This window comes from Oncorhynchus gorbuscha, linkage group LG15 (genome assembly GCF_021184085.1).
Source record: "Oncorhynchus gorbuscha isolate QuinsamMale2020 ecotype Even-year linkage group LG15, OgorEven_v1.0, whole genome shotgun sequence".
Classification (NCBI taxonomy): domain Eukaryota; kingdom Metazoa; phylum Chordata; class Actinopteri; order Salmoniformes; family Salmonidae; genus Oncorhynchus; species Oncorhynchus gorbuscha.
In genome coordinates, this window is record NC_060187.1 from 68,837,277 (window position 1) to 68,859,509 (window position 22,233).

Below are 22,233 nucleotides of genomic sequence, written 5' to 3' on the forward strand. Positions count from 1 at the left end.
GGACACGTATGAACACAGGTATAAAGGAATCACGTGAAAGGAAATGTGGTTTAGGAATCACATGAAAGGAACATGTGATAAAACACGTGGTTTATGGACACGTGTGAACACAGGTATAAAGGAATCACGTGAAAGGAACATGTGATAAAACACATGGTTTAGGAATCACATGAAAGGAACATGTGATAAAACACGTGGTTTATGGACACGTGTGAACACAGGTATAAAGGAATCACGTGAAAGGAACATGTGATAAAACACGTGGTTTATGGACACGTGTGAACACAGGTATAAAGGAATCACGTGAAAGGAACATGTGATAAAACACGTGGTTTAGGAATCAATGAAAGGAACATGTGATAAAACACGTGGTTTATGGGAACATGTGATAAAAAACACGTGAACACAGGTTAAATGGAATCACGTGTGAACACGTGGTTTATGGACACGTGTGAACACAGGTATAAAGGAATCACGTGAAAGGAACGTGTGATAAAACACGTGGTTTAGGAATCACATGAAAGGTGTCACATGTAAAATAAAAACATTCACATGAGTCAAACATGTAGTTTTCAAACACCTGTGACATTTCACATACATTTTTTACATGTTGACTAATCAAAACGCAGACATGCGAGTCAGACGTGGTTTTAGGACAAATTTGACATGTTTTTCTGTAAAGGAAACAACACCCTGGTGCTCGCCTCACTGGGTTTACAGTGACACACACACACACACACACACACACACACACACACACACACACACACAAAAACATGCCTCCTCTCCTGTGGGCTTTTAACCATGGGCTGCCGGACTTGACCATCTGCTATCCTTCACTCCCTCCCTCCCTCTTTTCCTCACTTCCTCTTTCTGTATCTCTCTCTCTTTCTGTCACCTATTCACCTAGACTGCTCTATCTGTCACTCTCTCTTCCTTCCTCAGTCCCTCTCTATCTGTCATGTATTTAAATCACTTTTTACAGCCACCCTCTTTATTTTATTTTCCTGCCTCCCTCTTTCTCTCTGTTTCTTCCCACATCTCTTATCCTCTTTCCTTCCCTGCATCATCTTCTCATCGATCTTCCAATTTGTCCCTTTCTCTCTTTTTTTCTGTCTGACTCAGCTGTTACTTTCTCTCCTCTCCTGCTTTCTGTCCTTCTATCTTTTCTCATTCTATTTCCTGTTCTGCCTCATGCCACTCTCTCTCTATCCCTCTCGTCTCTCTCTTTATTCCTCATTCTATTTCCTGTTCTGCCTCATGCCACTCTCTCTCTATCCCTCTCTTCTCTCTCTTTATTTCTCATTCTATTTCCTGTTCTGCCTCATGCCACTCTCTCTATCCCTCTCTTCTCTCTCTTTATTTCTCATTCTATTTCCTGTTCTGCCTCATGCCACTCTCTCTATCCCTCTCTTCTCTCTCTTTATTTCTCATTCTATTTCCTGTTCTGCCTCATGCCACTCTCTCTATCCCTCTCGTCTCTCTCTTTATTTCTCATTCTATTTCCTGTTCTGCCTCATGCCACTCTCTCTATCCCTCTCTTCTCTCTCTTTATTCCTCATTCTATTTCCTGTTCTGCCTCATGCCACTCTCTCTCTATCCCTCTCGTCTCTCTCTTTATTTCTCATTCTATTTCCTGTTCTGCCTCATGCAACTCTCTCTCTATCCCTCTCGTCTCTCTCTTTATTTCTCATTCTACTTCCTGTTCTGCCTCATGCCACTCTCTCTATCCCTCTCGTCTCTCTCTTTATTTCTCATTCTACTTCCTGTTCTGCCTCATGCCACTCTCTCTCTATCCCTCTCGTCTCTCTCTTTATTTCTCATTCTATTTCCTGTTCTGCCTCATGCCACTCTCTCTCTATCCCTCTCATCTCTCTCTTTATTTCTCATTCTATTTCCTGTTCTGCCTCATGCCACTCTCTCTATCCCTCTCGTCTCTCTCTTTATTTCTCATTCTACTTCCTGTTCTGCCTCATGCCACTCTCTCTCTATCCCTCTCTTCTCTCTCTTTATTTCTCATTCTATTTCCTGTTCTGCCTCATGCCACTCTCTCTATCCCTCTCGTCTCTCTCTTTATTTCTCATTCTATTTCCTGTTCTGCCTCATGCCACTCTCTCTATCCCTCTCTTCTCTCTCTTTATTTCTCATTCTATTTCCTGTTCTGCCTCATGCCACTCTCTTCTCTCTCTTTATTTCCCATTCTATTTCTGCTATGCCTCCCCTGTCCTTCCCTCTCTTTCTACTTTTCTCCCCTTCTCTCCCTCCCTCTCTTTATCTTCCTCTCTCTCTCTTTCTCCTCTCATGCCCCCTTTCACCCTCTCCTCCTTCTTATCTTATATAATCTCAGCTCCAGCAGCATCCCACTCTGAACTCAAAGACTGTGTCTGTCTTCATCTGCAATGTGGGATTTGTCCCAAATGGCACCCTATTCACTATGTAGTCCACTACTTTTGACCAGGGTCCATACAGCTCTGATCAAAAGTTAGGCACCATATAGGGAATAGGGTGCCATTTACTCTGAGTCTCTGGTCACTGAGAAGGGAGAGAGGAGGAGGTATAGACAGGCCTTTGTTGAGCTCCTTTAAAGAGGCGGAAAAGCCTTCAATGGCTGCAGATGCATGAACCCCACAAAGATGTCTCTGTCTGTCCTTCATTCCTTCACATCGTCTCCTTCATTCTCCTTGGCTTACATAACCCCAGCGATCGGTGAATCTATCCCCTAATTCTTCTGTCATTGTAGTGAAGGCTAAGCATCCAGTCAGGCTGCAAGGAAATGCACACCCCAAACACACACACATTATGTCCTTCTGTAGCTCAGTTGGTAGAGCATGGCGCTTGTAACGCCAGGGTAGTGGGTTCGATCCCCGGGACCACCCATACGTAGAATGTATGCACACATGACTGTAAGTCGCTTTGGATAAAAGCGTCTGCTAAATGGCATATATTTATTATTATATATTTATATACAATACAACACACACACTTGTCCATAAATCCCGTAGGCACAAACGCACATGACTAATATTCACTTCCTCTCTCCCTCTTTCTCTCCTCCCTCATCAGAAAATACAATGTTAAATCATGAAGTGTCAGAAAAGCAAAAGGTATCACTGCGCAAACAGAACAGTACACAGGCTGAATGTTTACTTTAGGTGGTTTACTGGAGGTCATGGGTTTCTGGTTAGTTAAAATGACAATGGGTGCATCTCAATAGTCCTAAGTTCCCCTCCTTGTCTCCTTTCCTTCATCTGCTCTGATGAGTGTAAAACTACTTGATAGGTGAAAGCAGATTCCCAAAAATACCCATCAACCATATTGCTTTTATCCATCCTGCGGCAAGGAGACAGATTAAAGAAAGGCGACAAGGGGAAGAAGCCACTTTAGACTGTAGAGATGCAGCCCTGGGCTGCCTGCCTGGAAGTGTTGTGTAAATCAAAATGGATGATGGATGAGGTCTCATACCACACAGACATAGACTGACTCTTCATTTATCCACTGCCTTCCCTTCTTTAAGTACTCTAAAAAATATGATCTCTATCTTTCTCTCTGTCTAGGTCCATGTCTCTATCTCACTCTATTTCTCTTTCTCCCCCTCTCTTTCTCTCGATCGCTCTCTGTCTCTCTCTCTCTGTATTTCTCTATCTCTCAGTTTCTCTCTCCGTCAGTCTCTCTCTCTCTCTCTCTTATATATGAAAGGAGTGGACAGGTTTCCACCATATTGCATTCACCTGTCAGATCTTGTCAGATCAGAGGTCATGGGGGGGGGGGTGCTACAGTAAATGTCCTTATCCTCAACTCATCATTGTCTTTCAAGTGAGGACATAGAAAGAGAACTCACAGATGAGATGTAGCTTCATCATTTCCTAGTTGTGACAGTTGAAAATAGGCCCTTACAGGCACTAGCAATACACCAATCAGCATCACTTCCAGTTTACAGTCTTTCAATAAAAATATATATGTGCCAAATTAGAAAAAACAAATAGGTGTGTAAGGTGTTTCTATCTTAACCAGGACATATTAAAAGAATGGCCAACCAACAGTAACAAGACATGGGAATATTCCCACATCTTTTAATTAAAGCCTCTTTGTACAAGACAAACACGTGTTCATAAAATCCCAACAGATAAACCTCGAGGATAAAAAGGCTTGAATAGCGGTGAGATACAGGCCGACCAGCAGCGCACACTGTACTGTACTATACTGACATGTACCTGAACTGTTGGCAAATGTAACATGCAGGCAGCGCAGACTCAGGCCACCATATGTCATCAACATATAAACGGCGGGGGCGACACTGCACAGCACCGGAGTCAGCAGCGCGCCGGTACAGGCTGCAGGAGCACATCGTTCAATTTGTAATGGATGGATGCATTAAAAATAAAGGACTCAGTATAGGCTAAACCATTTAATCATATTAAATAGTCCTTCATATTAAGATATACTGATTAGAGACAGGATCCGTAGACCACTCATTTACATTGGTTAGATGTGGATTATGCATGAATAATCTTCCAGGACCAAACTGAGTCATACAATTCATCTCTACATGAATTAACAGGTCCTGCGAATTAAGGCGACATATTGCATTCCACGATGGGAATATTCAAGGATTTTTCAAATAACATAGCCTATTGCATATCCCTGTTAGGCGACATTGTTTCAGAGATTTTTTCTTATCATAGGCTATGGCTCAAATTATGAAGCAATGTCTTACATTAGGCTATAGGCCTAATCTAAATGGTCATAAATAGGGACAGGCATTGGACCGGCACGAGCCTATCCAACCTGTGTAGCCTAATGATTGCACACCTTGTGTGGCATTCTGTAGAGCATACTGGGAAATTAGCATGGTAATGCATTATTGAATGCGTGTCCCATCATACCACCATCCCGATGAAGCGCATAGTCTTTTTATCGTTCCTCCCAATAAACGTGAAACCTAATCACAATTGTCTCACCTTTCATCTTCACCGGAACAAGCACGCCCTGTTTTCATCAAATAAAGCTCTTATCGGATAATAATCGTCTATAACCTAACATCTCAATATGCAGGAAAGCCAACAGACACCCTCACGAGCATCTCACCAAAAACTGCAGAATTTAACCCGTCACGCACCAGGCGGCGAATTTATTTGAAGCATCTCATCACATCCACCACACGTAAGAAATAATTATCCCCTTAGCTCACTCACCTTTAAATTCACACTATCTCCTCCGTATTGACAGAGTAGGCAACGTTATAACGGGATTGCAGGAGGAGAAATATGTTGCCTAACCTATTGATGCATGTATTTCTCTCGCTTCTTGGCGTCACCCTCCCTCTCAACCTCGCCCCCCAAGAGCAGCACTTGACGACTGGGGCTGAACATTTGAAGATGCTCAGAATATGTCGGTTTTTGCTCTCGGTCGGAGCCGCTCGACCATTCTCGGTAAACACCGGATGCGATTGCTGGTTGTTTTGTCTTTTTAACTGAAGGAATTGATCTTCGTTTAACAAAACGTTATAATAGCTGCATTGTGTATAGGCTACTCAGCTGAGAGGTAGAAGTGAAGGCTGTGTCGAGGGATTTAGTTCAACCTCAATCGAGTATATCTATTATGTATTAAAACATCCCAAAGCCCAGACTATGCCTAAATGAAGTGTCAGAACACAGTAAACACTCGTCCATTGACTGCCAATAATTGGCCTAAAAACACTTCATGAAATGGCATGTTTTATAATATTTTGGCTACATCTAAACATATGGCATAAGAAATTCCCACCCCCCCAAAAATACAAACACAATTTAACAAATCACTCAGAGGTTCAGTACAAAAGGTTTATTGGTCGGTAAATAAAGACACATAGACATACAAAGATGTAGATGGACGAGCAGCATTAAGACAATCAGTTCGGTCCTTTTTCTAAGATTGAAGACATGTCCCTTCTGCAATCACAGCTGGTGAAGACAGATACCTGGTATATTCAACACTATCCTCGTAAAATAGGCACTAACATATATATTTGTTATCTTTATACAAAAGGCGAGAGGATGGCTTTTAATCAGTATAGATAAAGGATCAGGAGAGGGAGGAAGACAGGAAAAGAGGAAGAGACATGAAATAAATGACCGGGATAGGCAGTAAATGATCTCATCCATTACTCAGACTCCTCTATGTTAACTCATATTTATATCATTTTTTATGAACACAAATATATTCAGAGCATTTCTCTGCATGTATTTTCTCTCTACCCTCATAAACATAGGAATAGATGTCCATCTCTTGGGTTTGTTTGTCTTCTTATCAGAGTGAATACATTCTCAACTATCTAGTCTAGTTGGTCATACAGGTGGAAGTCTCCTCTCAACAGCCTTTTACGTCTGTGTCCCAAATAGCACTCTATTCCCTACATAGTGCAGGGCTCTTTGTCAAAAGTAAGCAATAGGGTCCCATTTGGGATGCTGCCACTGTCTCTTGTACATCCGAATCCTCCCCTCTCTCAGGTGTCTAATGGTCTCCAGCCCCTCCAGGGTGGTAGTACTGTAGTTACCACTCCTCTGAGGCCTGGTCCTGCTACTGTTCTCTATACAGATGGAGGTGGGTGCTGCATGCTATCACACACACACACCATCACACACACCATCACACACACCCACACGTCTGTGGTCTTCTCTGGAACTGTAATGCCTTCTCCCTGGCCCTGTAGACAGGGTCATATTAACCTAACGGTAGAAAACAGACTAAAACAGGGAGGGATTACCTGCACTTGTCCAATAAGAAAAACTAGTGTTTGTTTTGTGTTGCATATGGTTTTGCTACAGTATGCACTAATGAATACCACCCAGGGGAGTTTGGTCTTTGTTACATTCTCTTCCTCCCCCTGGCCTGGCCCTTGGCTCCTGGCTGGGCCCTGGGTTTGGGGGCTGAGAGGACATGGGTTACCAGGTCCACTCTCTGCTGTAATATACCAGTTAGCAGGAACTCAGCACTGAGGACGGGGAGAGAAGCAGAGAGTGCAGGAGCACAGAGAGACCAGTCCTCTCCACACGATATCACTAGGGTCCGGGCCTGGGCCTTCCGAGTGGAGGGCATTGTGGAGAGGAAGCGAGCTCCGCTACAGACGATGATGTCCTTCATCTGGGCTGGCTCTGGCAACACTGACCTGGTCACATGGACCTCATAACCCTGAGAGAGGAGAGGGCATGCTCTTATTTGGAGTTTCATTTTCCCCTTTAAATGTACAAATCAGTGCGTTCACTAAGGCAAAGAAGACAGTTTGATAAACAGGAAGGAAAAAGGAAAGAATAAGATAATAGATAATAGCCTGCTTGCCGTTCAGTCAGAACTGAGTTAATGGGAGAGCTGCCCATTAAACACAACCACAACATTAATAGTTAGTGCAGCTTGCCTGTGATAAGGTCTGTTTTTATTTGATTTTTAATACATTTGCAAAAAAATCTAAAAACCTGTTTTGTCACTATAGGGTATTGTGTGTAGACTGAAATGATCATTTAAAAAACATTATTTTAGAATAAGGCTTTAACATACCAAAATGTGGAATACGTCATGGACTGAATACTCTCTGAATGGACTGTATGTATATATCTACCTCTTACCTCGTACCCCTGCACATCAACTAGGGAATGGTAGTCCTTGTATACAGCCAAGTTATTATTACTCATTATGTATCTATTATTACTTTTATTATTACATGTTTACCTATTTTCTTTCCCTCTGCTTTGTTGGGTCCGTAAGTAAACATTTCAGTAGTCCACACCTGTTGTTCAGGAAGCATGTGACAAATAACTTTTGATTATACAGAAACCCATCATCTCAGGACACGGCTTTAGTGTGTCTGGTCTTTTCAACAGTCTATGGTGTGTAGTCGTAGATAAAAGGAGGCCATCGGGAAGTGTGGATTGTTCACACAGTGACAAACCCATCTAAATGACTCAGGAGAATGTATGTATGCAGAACAATACCTGGGTTCCTATGAGTCATTATTTGCCTAGTGCCTGCGCTCTCCTAGGGGGGGTGTGTGCGCATTGCCTATTTGAATAAACATAGATGGGAGACACAAAGATACATGCACTCGCACACGCACACACACACACACACACACACACACACACACACACACACACACACACACACACACACACACACACACACACACACACACACACACACACACACACACACACACACAGAGTTGGGACATTAACACACAAACATAAAGGGATGAATTGGGCAAATGGATGGATGGAGGAGAGGAGAGTGTGTGTACCTGTAGTAGAGGTTGGGTGCTGGCGGTCCTCAGTGATTCCTCCAGACAGAAGCTGAACTTGATCTCCTGCTCCCTATCCTTCACCAGGTACCTGTCAGTAGGTAGGAAACGACCCACCTTACCACACTGGGGGGGGGGAGAGTGCAGAGAAAGAGGGGAAGGGTTTGAGGCTAAAACAAGGCTCTGACTCCAACCATGATCAGATCGTGTAATGACTAAGAGAAAAATGTCTCAGAAGTTCTTGTACAAAATTGTCCCCAATTGTACAAAAGCACTTCCAGAAAGAACTCCAACCATCCCATTACACATAACAGTGATGTGGATTCTATTTTTACAATCTTCAGGTCCATCTTCACTTCCTGGTGGTGGGGGTGGGGACTAACCTTATCCAGCCAATCGGTGGTGACGACGGGCACGCCGCGGGCCACAGCACACAGGAACTTGACGGTGCGTCGGACCCGGTCAGTCACCAGGTGGGTCATGTCAGCCACGCCCTTCGCCAGGCTGCCCCCCAGACAAGACACCACCTCTCCCCCCTCCTCATCCACCACTCCTGTAAACAACACCTGAGAGGGGGGGGGGGGGGGGTCAAAGAGAGAAGGACAGAAGGAGGGAGAGAGGGATGAGGCAGAGGAAGGGAGGGCTTTCAAAACCCACATACACAACTGTGCATCAGAGATTTATGCTCGAACACACAGACACAAAACACACACACAGACACAGACACTAAACACACACACAGACACAGACACTAAACACACAAACTAAACACGCACAGATATGTCCATTAGCTTACCCTGTAGGATTGCGTGGCGGCCCTCGCTGGGCCCAGTGTCCCAGGGGAGGAGAGGGAGGACAGGGGTGAGGCAGAGGAGGAGCGAGGGGTCCTGGCTAGTGGTGATGATTCCACAGGGGCCCTACGTTTACCTCTACCCTTACCTGTAGGGGTCTGGGGCACCTGAAGCAGAGGAGTAGGGGGTGGAAGAAGAGAGAGAGGAGGAAGAGAGTGAGCGGGAGGAGAGAAGAGAGGAGGAAGAGAGGAAGAAAGAGAGAGAGACAGTATCATTAGTCAGTAATACAGGGTGTATACAAAACTGACAGTTACGCACATTGAACCACTTAATTCATTACTAGGGCTGTTATGCAAAGATGTCAGAGTACTCCTAACAGACAGAGATGTCAGAGTACTCCTAACGGACAGAGATGTCAGAGTACTCCTAACGGACAGAGATGTCAGAGTACTCCTAACAGACAGAGAGATGTCAGAGTACTCCTAACAGACAGAGAGATGTCAGAGTACTCCTAACGGACAGAGAGATGTCAGTGTACTCCTAACGGACAGAGAGATGTCAGAGTACTCCTAACGGACAGAGAGATGTCAGAGTACTCCTAACAGACAGAGATGTCAGAGTACTCCTAACGGACAGAGAGATGTCAGAGTACTCCTAACAGACAGAGATGTCAGAGTACTCCTAACGGATAGAGAGATGTCAGAGTACTCCTAACAGACAGAGATGTCAGAGTACTCCTAACGGACAGAGAGATGTCAGAGTACTCCTAACAGACAGAGATGTCAGAGTACTCCTAACAGACAGAGATGTCAGAGTACTCCTAACAGACAGAGATGTCAGAGTACTCCTAACAGACAGAGAGATGTCAGAGTACTCCTAACGGATAGAGAGATGTCAGAGTACTCCTAACGGATAGAGAGATGTCAGAGTACTCCTAACGGATAGAGAGAGATGTCAGAGTACTCCTAACAAACAGAGATGTCAGAGTACTCCTAACGGATAGAGAGATGTCAGAGTACTCCTAACGGATAGAGAGATGTCAGAGTACTCCTAACGGATAGAGAGATGTCAGAGTACTCCTAACAAACAGAGATGTCAGAGTACTCCTAACGGATAGAGAGATGTCAGAGTACTCCTAACGGATAGAGAGATGTCAGAGTACTCCTAACGGATAGAGAGATGTCAGAGTACTCCTAACAAACAGAGATGTCAGAGTACTCCTAACGGATAGAGAGATGTCAGAGTACTCCTAACGGATAGAGAGATGTCAGAGTACTCCTAACAAACAGAGATGTCAGAGTACTCCTAACGGATAGAGAGATGTCAGAGTACTCCTAACAAACAGAGATGTCAGAGTACTCCTAACAGACAGAGAGATGTCAGAGTACTCCTAACGGATAGAGAGATGTCAGAGTACTCCTAACGGATAGAGAGATGTCAGAGTACTCCTAACGGATAGAGAGATGTCAGAGTACTCCTAACAGACAGAGATGTCAGAGTACTCCTAACGGACAGAGATGTCAGAGTACTCCTAACGGATAGAGAGATGTCAGAGTACTCCTAACGGACAGAGAGATGTCAGAGTGTTCCTAACGGATAGAGAGATGTCAGAGTACTCCTAACAGATAGAGAGATGTCAGAGTACTCCTAACAGACAGAGATGTCAGAGTACTCCTTACAGACAGAGATGTCAGAGTACTCCTAACGGATAGAGAGATGTCAGAGTACTCCTAACGGACAGAGAGATGTCAGAGTGTTCCTAACGGATAGAGAGATGTCAGAGTACTCCTAACAGATAGAGAGATGTCAGAGTACTCCTAACAGACAGAGATGTCAGAGTACTCCTAACAGACAGAGATGTCAGAGTACTCCTAACGGATAGAGAGATGTCAGAGTACTCCTAACAGACAGAGATGTCAGAGTACTCCTAACGGACAGAGAGATGTCGGAGTACTCCTAACGGACAGAGAGATGTCAGAGTACTCCTAACGGACAGAGATGTCAGAGTACTCCTAACAGACAGAGAGATGTCAGAGTACTCCTAACGGACAGAGAGATGTCAGAGTACTCCTAACAGACAGAGAGATGTCAGAGTACTCCTAACGGATAGAGAGATGTCAGAGTACTCCTAACAGACAGAGAGATGTCAGAGTACTCCTAACAGACAGAGATGTCAGAGTACTCCTAACGGATAGAGAGATGTCAGAGTACTCCTAACGGATAGAGAGATGTCAGAGTACTCCTAACGGATAGAGAGATGTCAGAGTACTCCTAACGGATAGAGAGATGTCAGAGTACTCCTAACGGACAGAGAGATGTCAGAGTACTCCTAACGGACAGAGAGATGTCAGAGTACTCCTAACGGACAGAGAGATGTCAGAGTACTCCTAACGGACAGAGAGATGTCAGAGTAATCCTAACGGATAGAGAGATGTCAGAGTACTCCTAACGGATAGAGAGATGTCAGAGTACTCCTAACAGACAGAGATGTCAGAGTACTCCTAACGGATAGAGAGATGTCAGAGTACTCCTAACGGATAGAGATGTCAGAGTACTCCTAATGGATAGAGAGATGTCAGAGTACTCCTAACGGATAGAGATGTCAGAGTACTCCTAATGGATAGAGAGATGTCAGAGTACTCCTAACGGATAGAGAGATGTCAGAGTACTCCTAACAGACAGAGATGTCAGAGTACTCCTAACGGATAGAGAGATGTCAGAGTACTCCTAACGGATAGAGATGTCAGAGTACTCCTAATGGATAGAGAGATGTCAGAGTACTCCTAACGGATAGAGATGTCAGAGTACTCCTAATGGATAGAGAGATGTCAGAGTACTCCTAACGGATAGAGAGATGTCAGAGTACTCCTAACGGATAGAGAGATGTCAGAGTACTCCTAACGGATAGAGAGATGTCAGAGTACTCCTAACGGATAGAGAGATGTCAGAGTACTCCTAACGGATAGAGAGATGTCAGAGTACTCCTAACGGATAGAGAGATGTCAGAGTACTCCTAACGGATAGAGATGTCAGAGTACTCCTTACAGACAGAGATGTCAGAGTACTCCTAACGGACAGAGAGATGTCAGAGTACTCCTAACGGATAGAGAGATGTCAGAGTACTCCTAACAGACAGAGATGTCAGAGTACTCCTTACAGACAGAGATGTCAGAGTACTCCTAACGGATAGAGAGATGTCAGAGTACTCCTAACAGATAGAGAGATGTCAGAGTACTCCTAACAGATAGAGATGTCAGAGTACTCCTAACAAACAGAGATGTCAGAGTACTCCTAACGGACAGAGAGATGTCAGAGTACTCCTAACGGATAGAGAGATGTCAGAGTACTCCTAACGGATAGAGAGATGTCAGAGTACTCCTAACGGACAGAGAGATGTCAGAGTACTCCTAACGGACAGAGAGATGTCAGAGTACTCCTAACGGATAGAGAGATGTCAGAGTACTCCTAACGGATAGAGAGATGTCAGAGTACTCCTAACAGACAGAGATGTCAGAGTACTCCTTACAGACAGAGATGTCAGAGTACTCCTAACAGACAGAGATGTCAGAGTACTCCTAACGGATAGAGAGATGTCAGAGTACTCCTAACAGACAGAGAGATGTCAGAGTACTCCTAACGGACAGAGAGATGTCAGAGTACTCCTAACGGACAGAGAGATGTCAGAGTACTCCTAACGGATAGAGAGATGTCAGAGTACTCCTAACGGACAGGGAGATGTCAGAGTACTCCTAACGGACAGAGAGATGTCAGAGTACTCCTAACGGACAGAGAGATGTCAGAGTACTCCTAACGGATAGAGAGATGTCAGAGTACTCCTAACAGACAGAGATGTCAGAGTACTCCTAACAGACAGAGATGTCAGAGTACTCCTAACAGACAGAGATGTCAGAGTACTCCTAACAGACAGAGATGTCAGAGTACTCCTAACAGACAGAGATGTCAGAGTACTCCCATGGCTGAGGGAGAGAGAGAGAGATGGATGCCCTGGGAGTCACTGAATGATGTTAATTGAAATCATTACTCTAGTGGGAAATGGCTGAGTCAGTATATGAAGAGAGTGGAGCTGGGTGTGGACAGAAATTGAGTGCATAGCTTTTCAAGGGCTTGTCTATTAGAAGGGAGCAAATGGAGAGAGAGAGAGAGAAAGAGAGAGAGAACATTACCACAGAATTAGAGTCCAAAACAGGTTCCTCTTTCTTCTTTATCTGAACCGTCGACTGCCTGCCTCGGACTTTCCTCTGCACAGCACCAGCCTCTTCCTCTTCCATCTTCTCACTCTGTCCCTCCATACTCTTCTCCTCCTCTGCTATCTTTTTCACCTGTGCAGTGGAGGTTCTGCCCCTCTTTGCTAGAGTGGATGCAGGTTTCTCCTCTTTCTCTCCTTCCTCCTCTGCTGCCCTGCGTCTCCCTCCCCTCTGAACCTTAGCTTTCCTCCGGGGAACCTTGAACCCACTGTTCTCCTCCTCCTCCTCTTCCAGCCCCCTCTTCCTCCCTTTCCCTCTCCCACCTGTTTTAGACCCCACTCCCTTTTCACTTGGAGTGTCCCCTCCTGCTGTTGTAGTGGTGGATTCCGGTGTGTTGTCTTTCTGGCCGGCTCGGCCCCGGCCTCTTCCATTCCCTCTAGGAGTGGGGGAGTCCTCGGTTACCTGGGCTGGAGTGGTTTCTTCATCTGCTACTACAGGGTCTGGCTCATTGGTTTTGGCAGTTTTATTCTGCTCTCTAGTGGTACCACCAGCCTCCTGAGAATCAGCCTTCTCATTAATAACAGGGTGTGGACCATCATCCTCAACCTTCTGGCTTCTCCTGCCTCTGGCCGTGGGCTTGTGGGCTGGAGGCTGCTCACTCTGCCTGTTACTGGGAGAGACAGACTCTGTTCCAGTCTTCCTCCTTCTGCCTCCTCCCCTCCCTTTGCTCTGAGAGCTCACGCTATCCACGATACAGGTGGAGACCTCCGGGTTGGTGGAGCTGTGGGAGTTGGAGCGGGTTCTCCTGGCAACAAACTGTTCGCTGGAGAGAATGTCCTGCACTGTGACCTCCACAGCAGCAGGGGGAGCCACAACCGTCCCTACCAACGTCCTTCTCCTGGTGCTGTTGCGGGTGGGGTTGTCTGGACCCGGGGCTGGCTCTGTGGTGCTAGTGGTCTTCCTGCCCCCTCTCCCTCTGCTCCCCATGCTGGATCTCTCAGAGCTGACAGAGTTGGAAGAGTTGGAGCGAGACCTAGTTATACTAGCTGGGACTGGTTCTGGTGTGCTGGACAGAATATTAAGTTCAGGTTGTGGTTCCGTTGTGGGTGGAACCGTGACGGTTCTCCTGGTTGTTGCTCTGCGACCTCTCCTGGATGTTTTTAGCTCATTTTCGTCGTCTATCTTGGCTTGTTTTTCTTCTTGTTCCTTTGCCTGTCGTTCTTTTATCTCCTTTTCTTTCTCCTCGGCTTCCCTCTTTTCTCTTTCCTTCTTCTCCCTCTCCAGTTTTTCTTTCAGGTTTCTCTCCTTCTCTTCCTTTTTCTTCTTCAATAGTTCTCTCTCCTGTTTTCTATTCTCTTCCCTTTCCATTTTTTCTTTCTCCGATCTTTGCTTTTCTGCTTGTTCTCCCTCGATCCTCTCTTTCTCCACCCTTTCTCTCTCCGATCGCTCAAGCGCTTCCCTTTCCCTGTTTTCTACCTCCAATCGTTCTTGCTTCTCTTTTTCCTCCCTCTCCAGTCTGTTCCTCTCTTCTATTTCTTTCCTCTCCCTCTCCATCCTTTCCGTTTCTTCTCTTTTCTCCCTCTCCATCCTTTCTGTTTCTTCTCTTTTCTCCCTCTCCATCCTTTCCGTTTCTTCTCTTTTCTCCCTCTCCATCCTTTCTGTTTCTTCTCTTTTCTCCCTCTCCATCCTTTCCGTTTCTTCTCTTTTCTCCCTCTCCATCCTTTCTGTTTCTTCTCTTTTCTCCTGTTCTCTTTTCTCCCTCTCCATCCTTTCTGTTTCTTCTCTTTTCTCCATCCTTTCTGTTTCTTCTCTTTTCTCCCTCTCCATCCTTTCTGTTTCTTCTCTTTTCTCCATCCTTTCTGTTTCTTCTCTTTTCTCCCTCTCCATCCTTTCTGTTTCTTCTCTTTTCTCCATCCTTTCTGTTTCTTCTCTTTTCTCCATCCTTTCTGTTTCTTCTCTTTTCTCCATCCTTTCTGTTTCTTCTCTTTTCTCCCTCTCCATCCTTTCTGTTTCTTCTCTTTTCTCCATCCTTTCTGTTTCTTCTCTTTTCTCCCTCTCCATCCTTTCTGTTTCTTCTCTTTTCTCCATCCTTTCTGTTTCTTCTCTTTTCTCCCTCCTTTCTGTTTCTTCTCTTTTCTCCCTCCTTTCTGTTTCTTCTCTTTTCTCCATCCTTTCTGTTTCTTCTCTTTTCTCCCTCTCTAATCTCTCTGTTTCTTCTCTTTTCTCCATCCTTTCTGTTTCTTCTCTTTTCTCCCTCCTTTCTGTTTCTTCTCTTTTCTCCCTCCTTTCTGTTTCTTCTCTTTTCTCCATCCTTTCTGTTTCTTCTCTTTTCTCCCTCTCTAATCTCTCTGTTTCTTCTCTTTTCTCCCTCTCTAATCTCTCATCTTGTTCTTTAAGTTCCTGTACCATGCTCTCTCTGTCCTGTTGTTCCTTCATAACCCTTTCTGATTCTACCTTTTCCTTCTGCAACCGTTCCTTCTCAGCCTGTTCTTGTCTTTCCTTCTCTATTCCCTCTTCCTCCTCAAGTCTTTCTTTTTCTCCCTCTTTCTGTTGTTTCACACTCTTTCTTCCTCTTCCCCTCCTCCCTTGCTCAACCACCTCCGCCTCTTCTTCTTTCTCACTCTCTTCCTCCTCAGGCAACACCTCTCTCCTCCCTCCGCCTCCCGCGGTGTTCACAGCTTTCCCCTTCCCTCTCATCTGCGTTTTCAGAGTCTCAGAGTTCTCCTCCTCTCCTCCTCTAGCTCCTCTTCCATCTCTACTGCTGACACCGCTTGTCCCAGCCTCCAACTCTTTCCCTCGCTCTCTCTGAGCCTGTCCTTTAGCTTTGGTGTCCTCCTCCTCCTCTTCCTCAGTGTCACAAGTACCCATAGGCTGAGTTTCAGTGGTGGAGATGTGGGAGCTGGTGAGGAACTCACTAGGTTGTGTCTCCTCCTCTTCTACTCTCCCTCTCTGGGACATTCCCCTCCTTCTGGGTGATGGAGGTTTGAGTTCTTCCTCCTCATTATCATCATCATCCTCAGCAGCAGCAGTAAACATGGGCTGGGTTTCAGCAGTGGAGAGGTAGGATCCAACAGTCTGTGTCTCTTCCTCGTCTACTGTCTGTTTTTGGGTCCGTCTTCTTCTGGGCGAGTCTGGTTTGGCTTCTTCCTCATCATCACTCTCCTGGACCATGTCCAGAGTTTGAGCTGTGGAGAGGTATTGGTTGGTCAGCACCTCACCAGTCTGGGTCTCCTGCTCCTCTTCCTCTCTCTCCCTCGCTCCTCCAGATCTCCCTCTCCTTACTGGGGTCAGGGGCTTGGCCCCAACCAAATCTTCCTCCTCACCGTCCTCTTCCACATAGGCAGACATGGGCACGGTTTCAGTCGTAGCAACATTAGACGGGGTGGGGAACTCCAAGGGCTGCGTCTCCTCCTCATCTTTCTCCTCTGTGTCACTGCGAGGCTGGGCAGCATAAGCCTGTGTTGCCTCCAAGACAAAGTCCACCTGCCTGTTCCTCCTGAACACCGCAGACCTCTGACCCAGGCCAGACTCCCCTCTCCCACCTCCAGATCCATAGGTCTGGGTGGCCTCCAGGTCAGAATCCCCATCTGGCAAGCTGAATGCCTGGGTGCTCTCTGAGGCCTGGTCCCTGGCCTGCAGGTGGCTGCTGTCTGATAGACCCAGCTGGAAGGAGCCTCGGCTGGGCTGCTCCTCCCGGTCCTCCCCCAAGGAAGGCTCCTTACTGTAGGGCTGCGTAGCATCCAGGGTTGGTTCCACTGGAAGGCTGCTCTGATGGCCCTGGTTCTGGGCCTCCAACACAAATGACTGGGTCTCGGCCACCACAAAGTCATCGTCCTCCTGGCTGTCTGATGCAGAGCAGGACAATGCTGCTGTAGGCCTCAGCACAGGAGGGAGAGCTGGGTCTGAGGAGGAAAGATAGAGAGACAGGTTACAACTGAATACGGCAGATTCAGTTTCCACTGGAAATGTATCATCTCTTGTCAAAGTCCATGGCTAAGTCCCAAATGGCACCCTATTCCCTATATTTATTATTTTACCTTTATTTAACCAGGTAGGCCAGTTGAGAACAAGTTCTCATTTACAACTGCGACCTGGCCAAGATAAAGCAAAGCAGTGCGACAAAAACAACAGCACAGAGTCACACATAAACAAACGTACAGCCCTATGGACCCTGGTCAAAAGCAGTACATTAGAGGAATCAGGGTGTGATTTAAGATGCAAACCATACAATCCATGACTTACGTCTGAAGGGGTCAGAGGGACAGAAGAAGGCCTGAGTCTCCATCTCCTCCTGTACTGACGATGCCAAAGGGGTGGAGCACTTCTGATGAGGGCCAGGGGATCCCCCAAGGGGGAGCAGCCTGGGGCCAGCTGCCCCCTCTCTGAGCCGACATGCAGTCTGTCCCTGGCCTGCCTTCCCTGGTCCATCCTCCTCCGTATCACTGTCCACCATGAAGTCACTGGGCTCACTGAAGTCCGACTCCGGAACCATCCCTGCTGGGGGCCGACACCGGGGGGGTTTGGGCTCCAACCTCTCCTCCTCAGCATCTGTGTCAGCATCAGAGTCCTGAGACCTGAGAGCGATTGTCTTGGTAACAGCACCGGTTGTTGTTGTTATTGTGGGTGATGGAAGCACGGCCTGTCGCGACGCTAACATCGCATCCTCCGTTACCGTGGTGACATTAGGAGGAAGGTTCATGGTCTGTTTAGCGTCTTCCTCTAAGTCTGTGTCGCTGTCAGACCTGATCTCCAGAGGAGCAGCAGCTGCAGGTCCTACACTGGTGGGTGGATTAAGGAGCTCCGCTGTTCTGCTGCTGGCCGGAGGGGTAAACGGGTTGTCTTCTTCATCAGTATCACTGTCCAAAAGGATCTCCTGGGGACCAGCAATCCCTGTTCTGATCCCACTAGAATCTGATTCTGGAACTGTTTTGGAATGTGTGTCTGTGTCCTCCTCTTCCACATCTGTGTCAGTGTCTGGGTGGAATTCTACGGGTGGCACTGCAGGGGCAGGATCGTCTGGTTTCTCAGCCGGATCGGATACGAAGGAGGTAACATTGGTAGCACTGTCTGACACAACAACATCATCATCATCCACATCTGTATCACTGTCCAGGTGTATCTCTGTTGGTTGCACCATTGGGACAGAATCTACTGGTTTCTTCTCCACATCAGCAGCAGTTAGCATTAACTTAGAGTCACCGTCCATAGTATCCCCTTCCTCTACATCAGTATCACTGTCCATGTGGATCTGGCCTGGGTCAGAGTCTGTAATAGGAGGTTCTGTTGCGGCTGGTGGCTTAACAGCGTTCACAGGTGCAGACAGTACCATCTCCTCCTCTCCCTCTACGTCTGTGTCACTGTCCATGTTAAACGTGTCCTCTGTAGACACCATTGGTGCAGAGGGGGTTAATCGATCTCTCTCAGCTTGACTGACCTGGTTCACCACTGACACGTCCTCCTTTCCTCTTGTCCTTTTCCCAGGTTCCTTCTCTCCTAGTGCCTCTGTGCCTTCCTCCTCCTCCTCCTCTTCTTCACTGTCGTCCACTATCTCTTGTGCTCTTCTTCTCCTGGGCTGCTGTCTCGGTCCATCCATGTCGCTCTCCTCCTCACTGAAGCTCACTATTTTCTTGGGTCTGTTTTTAGCAGAGGAGGAGGGAGTGATGGGGCTCTCGTCCTCACTGTTAGACATACAAGGAAAGAAGACTTCACTTTGAAAACAACGGAATACAAACACCCACTGTATTCTAATATATATGATATATTTATAGTTTAAAATATAATTCAATACTTAAGTGTTCAGTGATGATATCAGGTTACTGAAGTGTAAATGAATGGATGGATGGGAACTTTACCTCTCTGGAATTACTTTGTTTGTAGGACTGAGGAATGTAGAACAGGTGGGACTGGACATGTGCGAGTCAGAATCAGAGACTAACAGAGAAAGAGAGAACGAAAGAGAGAGAAAGGAGAGAAATAGGTATTTACAAAACACTGCAACAAAGCTAGATGAGAGCACCATGTGTTGAGATGACAGCAAGTGAAATAAAAACATCATTTTACCAAAGTACTTTCCCCGTTTGTCTCTCCGTCCCTCTCGCTCTCCGTCGGAGTCAGATTCAGGCACCAGTGTCCTCTCAGGCTGTGTGGGGGTTTGTTCAAACGACAGGGGTTTGGCCAGATTTTGACCCTTTCCACCCAGCTCAGTCAACGATGGTGCCCCAATCTCTCCATTAACTCCTCTACCCTCAGTCTTCGGTGTGCCAGTCTCTCGTCCCAGACCTTGGCCGCTAGGGCTTCCTCTGAGCTGGGCCTTCCTGTCTGGCCCTGACCTCTTTCCCCTTCCAGAGTGTGCGTTTGTCGGGTTCTGCATGTGCCCCTGTCCCCCCCTCTGGTCCACAGAGACATACTGGCAGGGGATGTCAGCTATTACCACACACTCTCCCTCGGTCAGAGCGTAGCGGACGTGAGGGGTCAGTTTGGTCCGGCCCTTCCTTGTCCCGTTCATGCTGCCCAGGTCCCACACTAAAGCCTCTGTCTCCATGGCGGCAACGTTGCCGTGAAGACGGTTGCCGCGAAACATTGAGATGGAGATGATGGTGTGTTGCTTGGATACGGAGCGGGCCACAAGGGGCAGGGAGCATGAGTCTGGGTTTCGACCCAACACATTTTCTCCCTGGTAGAGAGGCAATTCTGAGAGAGAGAGAGAGAGAGAGAGAGAGAGAGAGAGAGAGAGAGAGAGAGAGGGGGGTATCAATAAAATACTGCATTTAGCAGCAAATATAAACATGTCATAAACTGACATAATTATTTCATGAAATACTTTGACAAACAAGTTTGTATATATATATTTTTTATTTAACCTTTATTTAACTAGGCAAGTCAGTTAAGAACAAATTCTTCTTTACAATGACGGCCTATTGGGGAACAGTGGGTCAGCTGCCTTGTTCAGGAGCAGAACGACAGATTTTTACCTTGCCAGCTCGGGGATTCAATCTAGCAACATTTCAGTTACTGGCCCAACGCTCTAACCGCTAAACTACCTACTGAATATCTCAAATCTTGTGTTGATTAAACAAAGTAAGAGGGAAAGCAATGCATGCTACAAAATGCCAGCAATGTGAGATGTTCTACAAGTCTAGGCATATTTGTAAAGGTTAAAAGATTATAGAAAGGACGGGGACATATCTGGGCTCTACTCACCAGTCTCTGTGATGTGTTTATTTTTTAACACTCTGAGTTTGGCCAGTGGCTCTCCTCGCATCGCTCCATCATCCTCCTCCTCTGACTCTTCCAATACTGAGTCATCGATCAGCTGTGTTGCCTCCATTCACCCTTCAATCTAAAATCAGCCAAAGGGACAGAAAACATGGCAGCAAAACAGTCATTAGTTTGACAACTAAATTGTTTTATCAGGATGCACTGGCTCGCTAACGTTAGAATAGTTAGCTAGCAAGCTAACTAGCTAAGTTAGCAGAACGTTTCTAAATGTGACTATCCGTCACTTATTCAGTAAACAAGGCCACCAATTACCATAAAGAACACGTTTTACCTTCAAGCCAGCTAGGTGGGCAGATAACTTGTAAACATTAGTGGATAAAGCAATTTGATCAGTGACATCAAAAAATGGTAATCGTGGTCATGAATGAACGTTTTGAATACAGCTCGAGACGTTAAAGTTAGTTACAAATTCGATCATTCAAAGGCACGTTAATGGTCTAACGTTAGCGAGTTAGCAATCTAGTCCACAGTCCAGTTCATGTCATGTCTCTGGACTGGAGTCTGGGAAATGTCTGTATAAAATACAGGACAGCAAAGGTAATTGCTAAAGCAATCATCAAATGCCAGTTTATTACAAATACTGGAGCAATGTCTCAATCATGTGTGCAACTGTTAATAGAACACATTGTTTATGGAAATTCACTTTTTCTTTAAAACAGCACACTTACCGTGCATGCCTTTCGAACAATGAAAAACAATGTGCATTTCCGGTAGAATATCTGCCCGCCTTCGATGGGTGGGACCATAATATTATTGATCGAAACGGCTGTCAGTTATGCTCTGATTTGTGATGATTGGGTAAAAGAACCTCGATCATTATTATAAAGGACTTGATTGGACATGAAAGGAATGACTTGGGCATTTCTTGGCGCTACGAGTGACTCGAGATTTCACGGAAGGACCAATGGAATGGTCTAAAACCTCCGCCTCCCCCTGGGCACCCGGCCATGCAATACGAATTCGACATTTTTTTTTACCGCGCTGTAAAGACCAAGGGGCGTGTAGTATCTCCACTAAAGCGCCTTTTCCTCATTCGGAGCGATCCAATGACATTTTACTTTATTATAGGAATAGGAGTGAATCTTGCCATTATTATTCGGATAGTTTGGGATCCGGTATCATTTTCATCCGTGTTTACACATCCATTTCCCCTCTCTAGTGTCTGTTCTCTGTTTCTTTTATGAACGTGTAGTATTTGAATACATTAAACGGTGTACACATTTCCCAACTCATTAACGTTCCCTTATGTTGTTTCCTTTCATATTATAACAATTGAATGGGAAGAGTAAGAGCAAACCATTCTTAAATATTCATTTTCTGGCTATTGCACCAATACTAATATAGGCCTATTCTATTGTGTTCATGAATATTCATAGTTTTGTTCCATTTTGAGGCAGTTCAAGCCTTATTGCTGCACTTAATCTTATCCAGATGCTACTCTTGTCATAGCGGGAATAGCGCTGATTTGGGCCTGTAATATGTTTTCCTAATGGAAGAATGTGTTCATTCACATGCTGTGAGTTTGTTATTCCAATGATATAACTAACTTTCCTCATCTCTGGCCCATGATGATGGTATGCATCAACAGCCTCCCTAGTGTATCAAACTTTGTGACTAAAGCACTCACAGTACTCAACAAAAAACACATATCTTTCTGTCTCAGATTTCACATTGTGGATAGAATGATAAC

At 45.8% G+C, this 22,233-nt stretch overlaps 2 protein-coding genes across 3 annotated transcripts in view; both read right to left on the reverse strand.

Moving 5' to 3' along the window:
- The window catches only part of LOC123997881 (netrin receptor DCC-like), a 33,473-nt gene extending 28,107 nt beyond the window's left edge, over nt 1–5,366 (reverse strand). The window contains exon 1 of one of the 2 annotated variants that reach the window (XM_046302536.1): nt 5,193–5,366. Coding sequence is in view for 1 of the 2 variants with exons in the window: in XM_046302534.1 (XP_046158490.1) it covers nt 4,959–4,965 (7 nt within the window). In the remaining variant the exon portion in view is untranslated. Of the gene's footprint in view, nt 1–4,958; nt 5,107–5,192 lie in introns of those variants that run through there. The other variant, XM_046302534.1, reaches the window with a different exon arrangement.
- A 432-nt stretch (nt 5,367–5,798) lies between these two features.
- Nucleotides 5,799–21,264, reverse strand: LOC123997313 (mediator of DNA damage checkpoint protein 1-like). Its single transcript, XM_046301455.1, has 11 exons — nt 21,212–21,264; nt 20,466–20,604; nt 19,326–19,955; nt 19,118–19,196; nt 17,508–18,943; nt 15,567–17,167; nt 13,245–14,876; nt 9,066–9,227; nt 8,653–8,835; nt 8,270–8,395; nt 5,799–7,167 (listed from the first exon to the last, which is right to left on the reverse strand). The coding sequence occupies exons 2-11, from the start codon at nt 20,590–20,592 to the stop codon at nt 6,844–6,846; spliced, it is 6,300 nt and encodes a 2,099-aa protein (XP_046157411.1). The 5' UTR covers nt 20,593–20,604; nt 21,212–21,264; the 3' UTR covers nt 5,799–6,843.
- Nucleotides 21,265–22,233: the final 969 nt, after the last annotated feature.